At 36.0% G+C, this 14231-nt stretch overlaps 1 protein-coding gene and 1 pseudogene across 1 annotated transcript in view; both read left to right on the forward strand.

Annotated features, from left to right (window-relative positions):
- SPAG16 (sperm associated antigen 16) overlaps positions 1-14231 on the forward strand; it is a 1194746-nt gene that overhangs the window by 951008 nt on the left and 229507 nt on the right. The window contains exon 15 of the mRNA XM_062201827.1: positions 587-713. Coding sequence (XP_062057811.1) covers positions 587-713 — 127 coding nt within the window. The remainder of the gene's footprint in view (positions 1-586; positions 714-14231) is intronic.
- Positions 7137-9542, forward strand: LOC133767330 (ras GTPase-activating protein-binding protein 1-like; annotated as a pseudogene).

Genomic DNA, 14231 nt, shown 5'->3' on the forward strand with positions numbered 1-14231 from the left:
CTCCCTGTAACTCTGCCTTTCAAATAAATAAATAAATCTTAGAAAAAATATTTTTGGGGAGTTGATTCTGTGGTGTAGTAGACTAGGCTGCCATGTACAGTGCCAGTATCCCGTATGGGCACATGTTTGAGTCCCTGTTGCTGTGCTTCCCAGCCAGCTCCCTACTAATGCAAATGGAAAAGCAGTGGAGAATGGCCCAAGTGCTTGGGTCCCTGCATTCACAGGGGAGACCCAGAAGAAGCTCCTGGCTTCTGGATTTGGAATGGCCCAGCCTTTGTCATTGTAGCCATGTGGGGAATGAACCAGAAGATGGAATATCTCTTCCTTGCTTGCTGTAACTCCAACTTTCTTTAAAAAAAAGTATCTTTTTATAATAATTTTGTGTCAACCATAAAGATATAATGACTGTTTTTTTTTTAGTTTCCAGCAATGTGTTTTGGCAGATTTAATGAAATTATAAATCTTATCTTTTGCCTGTGAGTTAATATATATATATATATATATATTTATATTTATATATGTGTAATGAGTGTGTATATATATATATATGTATATATTCCTTTTTATGTTATTTTGTATTTTGAAGGGTCACATGATAGCATCCTGTGATGCCTGTGGGGTTGTAAAACTATGGGATTTTCGGAAGCTCTTACCAATTGTGTCCATTGATATTGGCCCAAGTTCTGGCAATGAGGTGAACTTTGACTCATCAGGTAGGATTCTTTTTGAATAACATTTGTGACAAAGATACCATTAATAAACATTCTGCAATTAATGTTTTATTTTGAAATTTTTAATATACTTCTTATGTAAAATTATGTTAGTATTGTATTGTATTATTTGTATCATATATTGTGTTATGTTATGAAGATATTTTATTCATATATTTAAAGAAAGAAATAACAGAAGAGGTAAGTTTGTGCTAATAGAGACAACAGTTTTTCTAACAGTACCATGCAACCCTTTGGAGACTACATCCCTGAGACTCACCAGCCAAGGTAAATAGATTGGGATTTTTAAAGACAACATGCTGTAAGTGTAGACCAAATTTTGGTAAGAATAAATTTGCATAACTGTTAATGGGAATTTTAGTCTTCTAATAATTTAATAAGTTTCCACACACTGGTTATATTTTATAATTAAGTTGAGATATGTATTCATCTTATTGTTGCAATTATGTGATCTGTATTCTATAACTTTATTATTTGATTGTGTGTAGTATGTTCTCCTCAGTGATATAAATATTATCAAGCAGGTAAAATATTTTATCTTTGCTGTTATAAATAGTATAGTAATTGCTGTTAACAACCACACAATAATTCTAATTATTCATTAATGAGTTAAAGATATAGTAGCTTCTGCATCTTTAATGATAGAGCTTATTCAATAAATATCCATTGTTGAATAATATATCTTTTTGATGTGATACATATTTTAAACTTCTAAGTTTTGACAATTTTAAAACTCTTTAATTTACTTATGCTAGGTCAAATTTGTGGAGATGGAAAAAATTTCAATTTTAGATATTGAAATAAAGACTATTTATAAAGAAAATATTTTTTTAAAAAAATAGTCCATATTCATTCTGTAGCCCTGACAGTATAAATATACCAGAAGTAATTTTAGAATCATAAGATAATTGTAGGTTTCTTGAGACTGGTTTTCATGATATTGCCATCATATGAGGGTCTTAAAAAATTCATGGAAAATAAATCTATGCATGGATTTCAAAACTTTTTTTTTACAACAAACAAATTTATCTTTTAATTCCATTTCCATGAACTTTTTGAAGTACATGTGTATGTCTGAAATTTTAAAGTGGTTTGTTTTCTTAACAAGAGTCAAGTCATGTTACCATTCAGATCCATTATTCATATGAAGCACAGTAACAACAGTGACCTCTTTTAAAACTGTATTCAGTAATATTGTTGACATTAAAGTATGTGTAGCCTGCCAGAAATATTTTTTAAAAACCATTGCATAATAAAAGACCCAACTATGAGAATTTAATTTTGAGCTGTAAAAACTTATTACTATTTCAATTTATAGTTTCTGACATATAAAAATCTACAATGATATCATAGCTTTAAAGGACTTTTACTTGGCTTTTGTGAACATTTTGCCTTCTTAAATCCTTTCTTATTATCATGAGTTAGCATTCATTTTTTTCATATCTTTGAATTTGAACTCTGAACTTCTAGAAGTTTTGCCTGTCCTCCCTAATAATAGAAGTTAAATGGTGTTTGGAAATACTGTGCAACTAGTAATAGTTATATATCTGATTTTCATTATGAAATATATCTCCCTTGCTGTTTACTGCCCTTGCTATCCACCCCAAAAGTTCTTTGTACAGTCTGATAAATTTGATCTTAAATAAATATCCGCATCTCTCTCTGTCATGCCTGTCAATGAAATGCTTAGCACAACAAACATGTTTTTCTTCATAGTGGCTATATTCCTGATAATACATGAATATTAAGAAAAGTAGAAAATTAAGAGTACAAATAAGCCATGGCGCCGGCCTCTCATTAACAGGCTAATCCTCCGCCTTGTGGCGCTGGCACACCGGGTTCTAGACCCAGTTGGGGTGCCGGATTCTATCCCGGTTGCCCCTCTTCCAGGCCAGCTCTCTGCTATGGCCCGGGAAGGCAGTGGAGGATGGCCCAAGGACTTGGGCCCCGCACCCACATGGGAGACCAGGAGAAGCACCTGGCTCCTGGCTTCGAATCAATGAGATGTGCTGGCCATGTCGGCCATTGGAGGGTGAACCAATGGCAAAAAGGAAGACCTTTCTCTCTGTCTGTCTCTCTCACTATCCACTCTGCCTGTCAAAAAAAAAAAAAAAAAAAAAAAAAAGAAGAAATAATGAGAAACATAAAAGTGAAAGAATATAAACTAGGGACCTTGTTAATGAAAACACTTTATTAGTCTGAGGGCGTATAATTTCAACCTGACCTTCCCATTGCTTTGACCAATTTTTCAAGGAACATACCATAATTAATTTTAATTCTGCGTGATTAAGAAATTACTGTCATAAAGCTTTTCTCAGTGAATAATGAGAAATCTGTGCTTCTGTACAGAAGTCCTCAATGACTCTTCATTTTAAAAGGTTGAGATGTATTAAAAGTTGAGGAAGCTGGGGAAAGCAAACACAAGGTCTAATGAGCGCATGCATAGAGAAACGAAAATCACAAAGGGAAGTACCAGAAACTAGGTTCTCGTCGCAAGAGAGTTAAGAATGCAAGTCAGGTGCAAACCAAAACTGAAGTAAGGTAGGGATTCTGGATCTATTTGGAACTTTGTTCAGGAAAAGATATTTCAGCTCCCCTTCCAGGCCAGCTAGGTAATGGAAGTCATGAGGGTGCCTTCCCAAGGAGGTTCACACCTACCTTAGGATGTGCTCCATGTGAAGAGGTAGATAGGTCTGGGCCTCATAACCAGCAAGGCCTTAAAGCTCACCAGGTTATTATCAGGCCCCTTCTGTTAGTTTCTGTTGGCTGCTTAACTGGAAATCGTATTCGTGGCTTAGACTGCACCCTTTTTAGGTCCTCTAGTAATGATCCTGTCCTTTGTTCCAGACTGTGTCTAGCCCTCTTGGGGCCTCATTCCTTTGTAACCATAGCCTCTACTCTAACATCAATGACTCTACTCCCAAAATCATACCATGCATCTTCTCAGACCACAATGCAATTTGTAACTATAAAGCTGAGTAGTTCTGCATACATTCCTATGGACTCACTTCCAAGGGTACAGTTTAGAAGGGAATTAGAACACAGCTACATAATGAAAACACTTGATATAGGATTAAATAAAGCCTAACTTAGTGAGCTCAAAATACACATTTGAAAATGTTTCCATTTATTCCTAGCGGCAATCCAATACCAGCCTATATAAAAAATCATCTGCAACAACAGCAATAGTATATTGACATGTTGACTTATATAATAAACATCTATTGAAGGCTCTTGTTAGTCAATCGTGCCAAATCATGTGTCCTCTATGAAATTCTGTGACAGAATTAAATTTTTCATTGTTATATACCAAGTTCTTTTTTTCTCACAACATAACTAATCTGGAGTCAAGACTGGTTGACTGTCCCAGTTGTGCTCTTGGACCAAAAACATGTGTGCAGTGTCATCATGATGTTATGTAATACTATACTATAAAGGATCACCATAGAGAGAAATATGTTTCTGAATCATTTTAATTGATGGGCATCTTGAGACTATGAGGTATACTTAAAAAAAAAGTTTACATATACAATGATCTATCTTCATAAATAAGGATTTCTTGTCCTTGTGAATACAATAGAGTATACCAATAAATTAGAAGTAGATGTTATTAAAAAGTTGAAACTTTTACCAAAACTTTTCATTTATAATTCTCATATATATCAAAAATTATCTCATTATTTATTAACCTTATAAGTAAATGTTTTCATTTTAGATTCCTAAAACTATATATATTACTAATGAATGGGACTTTATCTGTTTTAAAATTTAAATTCCCTAGCATATCATTTTACAGATGTGTTTTTTACAGAAATATTTAACAACCAGAAGTGTAGAAATAGAATGTAGGCCTTAAGTCAAACCTTTCGGTTTGATGACATCTTTGGCATCTTTTAGACATAAAGCACAATCCTTAGTCTCCTGAACTCACTTTCATCATAGAAACAGTGGAGGAGATAATTGCCTTGCTATATTGTGGTCATGGATTAAAAACGACAGTGATATTCCATAACAAAGAACTCTTAGCATAGTCATCTGCCATGTTTCATCCCAGAGCTGGAAGGAGTCCGAAAGGGTAGCTCATTCATTGTAGGGATAAGGAAACAAGCAAAAAATGTTGATATGTTATTAAGATGCCAAAGACTATATGTCACTATAGGAAGTTCCTAGTGAAAGCATAAATACTAATGACTAAATAGAGACAGAAATAAGGGCCAAAATCTCATTTTCATACAATATTAAAAATAATTTAGATGGTTCTCTAAATCTTAAAGTGACATGTAGTATTATTTGTATATGTATACTTAATATCAAAGAATCTAAAGATATATGAATCACCACTTAGAGTTTTGTTTTTCTGTTGCTGTAAGAAATCCACCTCTTACATATAAAAGAGGAGTTGCATATGACACAGCATTATTTATATAATGTTTTATTTGCAAATACATTGCTTGTGACAAACACAAATTATCTGTGTTTATAGATATAAACATATCTTAGTATGTATTTACAACCCTTGGATTTGTAAAGGGATAATGTTTTTTTCTCATTAAACAGAGAGCCTCATGGTAATATAAAGCTACAAATTTTTGCAAATATTCACTATCTAAGTAATATCTCTCACTTGGCTTACTCAAAATGCCATATGTTTTTGCCATTCAAAAATTTATTGCTATTTCAGAAAATGTTAAATGAAATTGCATAGTGAAAGTAATAAAAATGAACTATGAGAATTTATACATATACTATTCCATATCTCTCATCTCACTGTATTTGTGTAGGTTAGCAATATTTCCCTGCTTTGTGAAAGGTAATTCTAATACATTTGTAAAGAAGTCACATCCCCAGAAAATGCAGAAGCTGAAGTTTGAGCCAGATGGGGACTTTCCAGTAGAAAGCTTTATCAGTATCAGATCATTAAAATGGGCAAAGTTTCCCACCATTTGGAGAAAATCCTAAATATTCTCCACAGGCAGAACCACAATAGGAATGCTAAAATGGGAAGGAAAAAAAAATGACTCCATTGGAAAATATAAAAAGTATCAGAACCTCCCCCACACCCCAAAAGTTTTCATAACCTATGAAAATTACTCTCCAAATCTCTACTTCAAATTTGATGTATCACTTTATGTTAGTAAAGACTGCAGTGCTTTGTATTTATAAGGCAGTCTGTAGATACTTCCCTGTGATGGAAGCAGTGTCATGTAATGTGGAGAGTGCTCATCTGGAAAGTTGAGAATTTTCTCCCCACCTTCTCAGCTTGCTGAAACATCGCTAAACGTTTCTGAACTTACGTTTCCTTGTATATAAAATATTAAAAATCTACAAAGAGTTCTACTTCCAGCCAAGATGGAGTAGCAGAGACCAGTCAGATTTAGCCCTTACCTGAAATAACTGAATAAAAATGGTAAAATGCATGAAACAACAGCTTTTGGACATGGGCTACTAACCAACAGCAATCCCCAAAATGGGGGGAGCAAGCAATGGGATATTTAGGACTGTCCCAGGGTTCTGCCTGGGAATCCATGGGGGAACTTGGCAGTCGCCCAGAGTTGAGGAGCTGGCGAGCAATGCTCAAGGCTGAAGCAGCTGTAGTTTTCAGGGGAGACCACAGGACTGGTGAGAGACTCACACAAAGCACACTGGAAAAAGAGTCCCCTCCAGTTTTTGGCTGAGTAAGGATGAGTTTTATGACAGCCTAAGGCCAGGGGACAACTGGAAGGGTCAGAAGGTAAAATCCCAGGAGCTCACATGGGCCTAAACCTTGCAATTCAAAAGGACATTAGGGAGAGCAGAAATACCAAACTACTGCCCGTAGGTCAGCTTGACCTGTTTTCATACTAAGGCGATTTAACAGAGTTTTTGTGTCCATTTCTTTATATATTGTCCAAGGTTGCTTTCACAGTACAACAACAGAGGTGTGTATTTGCAACAGAAACCAAATGTCTGCGGAGCCTAAAACATTTACTAACTGGTTCTTTCAGGAAAAGAATTGCTGAGGTATAGCATTCAGAAGAGGTTTACCTCCATAGTGATGCAATAGTAACCCACACTCTGGGGTCTACTCCCATCACGAACATCTTTTGATCCTAATTACTTGGCTCATATATTGATCTATTTAATCCTCAGAACAAGTCAATGAGATGTTACTGTTGTCGCCTTTTTTGCTCAAGAGGGAACTGAGAAATAAAGACATTTACAAGCCCAACAAACGCCAGGCAGTTTAACTCTAGAGAGTACAACCTTAAGCTTTGTGTTATTCTGACTCTCACTGTTATAATTGTATGAAGTATTTGGGCGGACGCAGTTGCGTGAGCAATTTCTGCTTCCCTCTGTGCGGTGGAGCAAGGCTTGTTCCTCTCCCACTCAGCCGCGCAGGTTCGACATTTTTTTTTTGCTCCCAAGGTTGAATTGACCAAAGCAATGGTTATGGAGAAGCCTAGTCCCCTGCTGGTCGGGCGGGAATTTGTGAGACAGTATTACACACTGCTGAACCAAGCCCCAGACATGCTACACAGATTTTATGGAAAGAACTCTTCTTACGTCCATGGGGGATTGGATTCAAATGGCAAGCCAGCGGATGCAGTCTATGGACAGAAAGAAATCCATAGGAAGGTGATGTCACAGAACTTCACCAATTGCCACACCAAGATTCGCCATGTTGATGCTCATGCTACTCTAAATGATGGTGTGGTGGTCCAAGTGATGGGGCTGCTCTCCACTAATAACCAGGCTTTGAGGAGATTCATGCAGACATTTGTCCTTGCTCCTGAGGGTTCTGTTGCAAATAAATTCTATGTTCACAATGATATCTTCAGATACCAAGATGAGGTCTTTGGTGGCTTTGTCACTGAGCCCCAGGAGGAATCTGAGGAAGAAGTAGAGGAACCTGAGGAAGGGCAGCAGACCCCTGAGGTGGTACCTGATGATTCAGGAACTTTCTATGACCAGACTGTCAGCAATGACTTGGAAGAACACCTAGAGGAGCCCGTTACTGAACCAGAGCCTGATCCTGAACCAGAACCAGAACCAGAACCAGAACCTGTCTCTGAAACCCAAGAGGAAAAGCCTGAGCCAGTATTAGAAGAAACTGCTCCTGAAGATGCTCAGAAGAGTTCTTCTCCAGCACCTGCAGACATAGCTCAGACAGTACAGGAGGACTTGAGGACATTTTCTTGGGCAGCTGTGACCAATAAGAACCTTCCACCCAGTGGAGCTGTTCCAGTTACTGGGATACCACCTCATGTTGTTTTTTTTTTTTTAACTTTTATTTAATGAATATAAATTTCCAGTATACAGCTTATGGATTACAATGGCTTCCCCTTCCCATAATTTCCCTCCCACCCGCAACCCTCCCCTCTCCCGCTCCCTCTCCCTTTCCATTCACATCAAGATTCATTTTCAATTCTATTTATATACAGAAGATCAATTTAGTATAAATACTTCAACAGTTTGCACCCACATAGAAACACAAAGTGAAACATACTGTTTGAGTACTAGTTATAGCATTAAATCAAAATGTACAGTACATTAAGGACAGAGATCCCACATCAGGAGCAAGCGCACAGTGGCTCCTGTTGTTGACCCAACAAATTGACACTCTAGTTTATGGCGCCAGTAACCACCCTAGGCTGTCGTCATGAGTTGCCAAGGCTATGGAAGCCTTCCAAGTTCCCCGACTCTGATCATATTTAGACAAGGTCATAAAAGACAGGTTGAGGATAGTAACCAATGATCCTAAGAGTGGCCTTAACCAGGTCTGAACAATTATACAGCATGAAGTGGGGAAGAGGACCATCAGTACACCTCATGTTGTTAAAGTTCCAGCTTCACAACCCCCTCCAGAGTCTAAGCCTGAATCTCAGATTCCACCACAGAGGCCTCAGAGGGATCAAAGAGTGAGAGAGCAACGAATCAACATTCCTCCCCAGAGGGGCCCCAGGCCAATTCGTGAGCCTGGAGAGCAAGGTGATGTTGAACCCCGAAGGATTGTGAGACACCCTGACAGTCACCAGCTCTTCATTGGCAATCTGCCTCACGAGGTAGACAAATCGTAACTGAAAGATTTCTTTCAAAATTATGGGAATGTGGTGGAGTTGCGCATCAACAGTGGTGGAAAGCTGCCCAATTTTGGTTTTGTTGTATTTGATGATTCTGAGCCTGTTCAGAAGGTCCTTAGCAACAGGCCCATCATGTTCAGAGGTGAAGTCCGTCTGAATGTGGAAGAGAAGAAGACTCGAGCTGCTAGGGAGGGAGATCGTCGCGATAACCGCCTGCGGGGACCTGGAGGCCCTCGAGGTGGGCTGGGTGGTGGAATGCGAGGCCCTCCCCGTGGAGGCATGGTGCAGAAACCCGGATTCGGAGTGGGAAGGGGGATTGCTCCACGGCAATGAATTGCCCATCACTGATCATCACATAGCCGTACAAACCCCAGCTCCTGCAGAGTGGTGAATTTCTTCAACCAGCCTTTCGTATCTTGGAGTATGAGCTAGTCTGTTATAAACTGCTTATGTTTGTACAACTTCACTTCTCTTGTGTTAATGGTGTGTGCTCCCTTTCCCTCCTCCTTCCCTTTAGTCCTTCACTTCCAATTTTGTGGAATGATATTTTAGGAGTAATGGATTTATAAAGAAGATAAAGACAAAAGACTGAATTTCCTTGCTTACACTTTGCATATACAGACTGGATTTTTTTAAAATAGCCATTTCCCCAAAGGAATGTGTCTTGCTTATTACTGACATTTGGTATGTTTCATTCATTGGAATATTTCTTATTTTCTACATGTTTCAGAAACTTGTGAGAAACAGGATTTGATAAACATTTTGAAGGCAAGAAAAATCCAATTGTTCTATGAGAGTCATGACCTTCTGGTGTAGAAAAGTTGCCTCTGGAAAATTTAACAAGTTTCATTTTCTCTAGTATGGCTAAAAACTGAATAAAAGGTGTTAATAGAGTTAATTTGTTTTGGTATGTGATCACAAAACAATTCTGAAACACTGTTTCTACCACTAAAACTTAAATTGTGAGATAGGTTTTAAATGTGTAATATGCAACTGATGAGCTTTTCTTGAACTGTTAGAATTTTTTTGAAGTAGAATTTTTTTCATGTTTAATTTGTATTTGTAAAAAAAAAAAAAAAAAATTGAAAACAAAAACAAAAAAGTCCCGAAATCCAAATAACAAAAAACCAGAGCAAAACTGTTGTGCCTTCTCTTTGATTCCAGTCTTGACAATTGTTTAAACAAAAATAAATAAAAAAAAAAAAATTCTAGATTTGTTTTTATCAGGTTAAGAGTATGTGGGGAATTGTAGAATCCCTTTATCATCACCTTGTTTGTTTGTCATCTGTTAACATTTATTATGCCTTATTCTAAAATTGAGTCTCAAACTGGAATGCCTTTGAGGACAGATATTTCTATAGAGGTCCTTTGACCTAAATAGTTCCGCATTTGTATTAAGTTTTATTTTGATATCTAACTGGATTCCTAATCATAGCCCATAAGAAGGAATGTGACTTTAATATTGGACTTCACTGAAAAAAAAAATAATTGTATGAAGTATTTGGTTTTATATATACGTATAAGTTCTGTCAGCAGAAATGATTAATTTGCTGTGAATATGGAAATATTCCCATTAATGACTGTTTGATAATGTTTAACTCAAAGCATGCAAAGACAGAATGCTCGCACTGGCATTGCTTGTCAGCTAGTTGTCCCTGGAAGGGAAAAGGGAAAAGGCATCACGCTGGTACTGACTGCCATATTCCTCATGTCCTTTACGAGCAGGGAGCATCCTAAGTATCTGTGTGTTCCTACTGGAGCTGGGACTCTGACCCCACGCCTACGGATAAATTCCTGTCCAAGAAAGCAGGGCTTACTATAATTTGAATATTTTTCCACTCTAAAGCTCTTGTTGATGTTCAGTTGCTACTGTGATAGTATTAAGAGGTATGGCTTTTGACAGGGCTCCACTCTCATGTGGTGTTTGTGCCATCACAAAAGGATGAATTCAGGTCCCTCGCACTCTTTTGCTCTGTATCCCATAATGCTGCAACAGGAAGGTACTCGTACTGTGGCTGGCAGCGTGATGCCAGGCTTCCCGGTCTCCAGAATTGTGAACCTGTGAGTTTCTGTTCAGTAGAAAACCACCCAGTCTAAGGTATTCTGCCACAGCAGCACAAAACACACTAATGGCTGAATTACACAAGCACCTACAGGGCTGTTTCCTTTTGTCTTTTATTTAAGGTCTTACCTAGTCTTAATAATAAAAATATTCAATAAGAAAGTAACAAAATAGGAACCAGAAAGGGAAGAGAACAAACCCACTTACTTAGTCTCTAAAACGTTAGAGTCAAGCTGAGTCGCTCCCACTAAGAACAAGCTCATTCTACCACATCCATCCCTTGGGACAGAGAACTGCATAAGAGGGAAAATATGATACAGTTATTTCATAACCACCTTATTTCACATGCTGGCCCTACTGTGTATGTAAATCCATTTTGCTCTTAAGTAGAAGATGGGTGCACCTGACTGGAGAAAGGCTCTGCAGGATGTGAAGAAAGTAAGATGATGTAGCTCCTTGGATAGGCAAGTCTGTCCTTAATACCGGAAATGAGGTCTATTATGCTCTAGGAACTGGATCTTCTCTTTGAATCATTACATGATGTTAGGTTTCATTTCTCACATTTTAAAGGGTTATAATTACATTTGTATATTGGTAAATATACAAGCTGTCACAGGTGGAAACCTGAATTACATTTCATTTAATTTCTATAAATTAGGAATTGTAAAGGGAATTATTTGGACATTCATAGGACTGTTTTCATGCTTTATCTGTAAAATTAACTGGTTTTTTTTTTCCTTGAATTTTTTTTTTATCATCTCTGGGGCTAGAAGCAATTTAATTTACTTGTTAGTAAGCATGGAAAATAGTACATCAATAGTAGTGGGAGTTCGTTGAAAACTTTAATCACAGACATATTAGCACTCGTTTGGGGATAATATTCACAGTTACACAAAGTGTTATTGCCATGGGCCTGTTCTGATTTGTCTTATGTGCCTTCTGATTGGTTGATGACAATGTTATATCAGTTACTAACTACTCATCTCAATCATGGATCCTAAATTTGAGAAATGAAATGCATTTGAATTGCATAATTAATGACTGATTATTCCAGATGAAAGTTACTGACTTCTAAAAACTATTATAGAATTCATACCTCTAACTAAGTTTTGTTCCTTTCAGATATTATACTTGAAAAGTTGTAGACTTACACTAATGCTAACTTCATTCCACAAACTAGGAAATTTCCCTTTGGGAATTATCTTCACAGATTTAGAAATAATGTTTCAAGATTCTCAATACCCACAAATCTTTTATCTGAGTCTAGACTGAATTTGTATAAGCACTTAGAAATTAGATCTCAGGAGTAAGAAAAAGACGTTCGAGTCAAGTACAAGATGAAGCTCTAGCAATAAGATCGCTGTTGATCTATGATTTGTAGTATGAAGTTGCACAGGACACTTAACCTCTCTTAACCTCTTGTTTATCATCTGTAAAATGAGAAGTTTGGATTAGTTGATTTAATTAATTGGGTTTACAGCCTAAGATTTGGACAATCTAGTATTGCATTTTTCCTTACATTTAGTATAACTGGGACTTGATATCCTGAGGTAAAAATAATAGTCTAAAATAAATTCCTTAGTATTTTGAATTTGAAAAAAATCCATCAAAACGTAAGTAGAATATGCCATTTTTTGATCCAAAAGAGAAAAAAAACTTGATACAAAAATCATGATAATTTAAATATTGAGCCTCAAATTCAAATGACAGCTGTATTGCTTGGCAAGATTAACTGTCATTATTGTATTCTTAGTGACACATTCAGTCTCTATAGCAACAGCAGTTTTGGCAAAAAAAAAAGAAAACCAAAAAAACATAAATTATGTCATTTTAATAAATTAATGACTAGATCAAAGTCTTCTTAGAGGCCTATATGAGACAACTAGAGAAAAGAAAATAATTTCTTAACCTTACAAATTGACGTATTATGTAGGTGCAATCAACTATTGCAGCTACAATTGCATACTTGATACAAGGTGACACTTGCACTAATTCCTCAATTTTCTGTGGCATTTTTAAAACAAGTATGTTATGATTATCCCTTAGTTCTCTGATGTAGTTACAGCACATAGAAGTATAGTTGTAACATTATAGGAATAGATAATTGAAAGGTGCTTACAAATATATCTCACTGGAAGTTCTTTCCAAAGATTATGTGCACAATTATGCACCAAAAATTTAAATATAGCACATGCCCAATTATGATGAATTCTAAATAAGTATTATAAGATTTAATGATCTATTTTGCGGTATTTATATAAGAAACATTTTTCAAAGGCATTTATAGTAGTTATGTGCATATAAACAATTAATGTGCTATTGCCAAATTATTTTTCAACACATTAAAGTAAGAAATTAAAAAGATTTGTATCTATTTAGCAAGCCTAAGCCATTAGTTGCATAACTAGCTATACCTTAATATCATCCAAGAAATAAAATATCCCAGTGCATATAATTTGCTATTCTGGTATGTTTGTATATATAATAAAAGTTGCATGTGTATTTCAATGTAGGTCACTTTGAAATATTGCAGGTGACAGTTTATACATCTCTTAATCAACAAAAATCCACTTGTATAAAAAAGGTATAATCAGATCTTTGATATTTTTTTCTAAGGGATATGCAGTTCTGAAATCTAAGAGGAATGTATTAGTCTAAGAGGAATGTATGTAATCTAGAGCTAGCATATACTAGCTCTAGATTAAAAATTAATAATTAACATTTGTAGTGCATACATCTTGCATTGTCCAAACCCCAGCAATCAGAGAGTTTGTCTTCTTTTAAATTGGCTGCATATACAAAATTGAATAGCTAATCATGTTTAACCTTCCATGCTGACACTTTTTAATAGGATAATCCTTTAAGGGAAGTTGTGATTCAGCAGATGTGCAAATCATCCAGAACACACAGTACACTACTCTTGGAGATGGAGTCCACTCAGTTGGCACTTGTGATAATTTACAGTTATATTTATCTCAGATTGAATTTCAAACAATATTCAAACATGATTTACTCAAATCTGACTTCAAAATACTCTTTCTAACTTGTATTATGAGAACAGTATGAATAAATAGTTTTAAATCATTCTCATGTAACATCCCCTACTATATACTCTACTATCAAAAGAAAAAAAAAAAAAGAAATACTGTATTGTCATTTTGAAAATCAAAACTATGCATTCAAAATAGTTCATTATAAACATCTTGAAATCATAAATGTGTATTTTAGACCATGCCTTCTGCCAATAATTTTATCATTTCCTCCTTGTATTTTTGTTGGTCTCATGGTAGAAATTATGTTAATTCATTTGACAAAATATTTAATATATACCTACTATATGCCATGCATCCAAATGTTGTTGGTAAAGAACAATATACT

This window comes from Lepus europaeus, chromosome 1 (assembly GCF_033115175.1).
Source record: "Lepus europaeus isolate LE1 chromosome 1, mLepTim1.pri, whole genome shotgun sequence".
In the NCBI taxonomy this organism is placed as follows: Eukaryota; Metazoa; Chordata; class Mammalia; order Lagomorpha; family Leporidae; genus Lepus; species Lepus europaeus.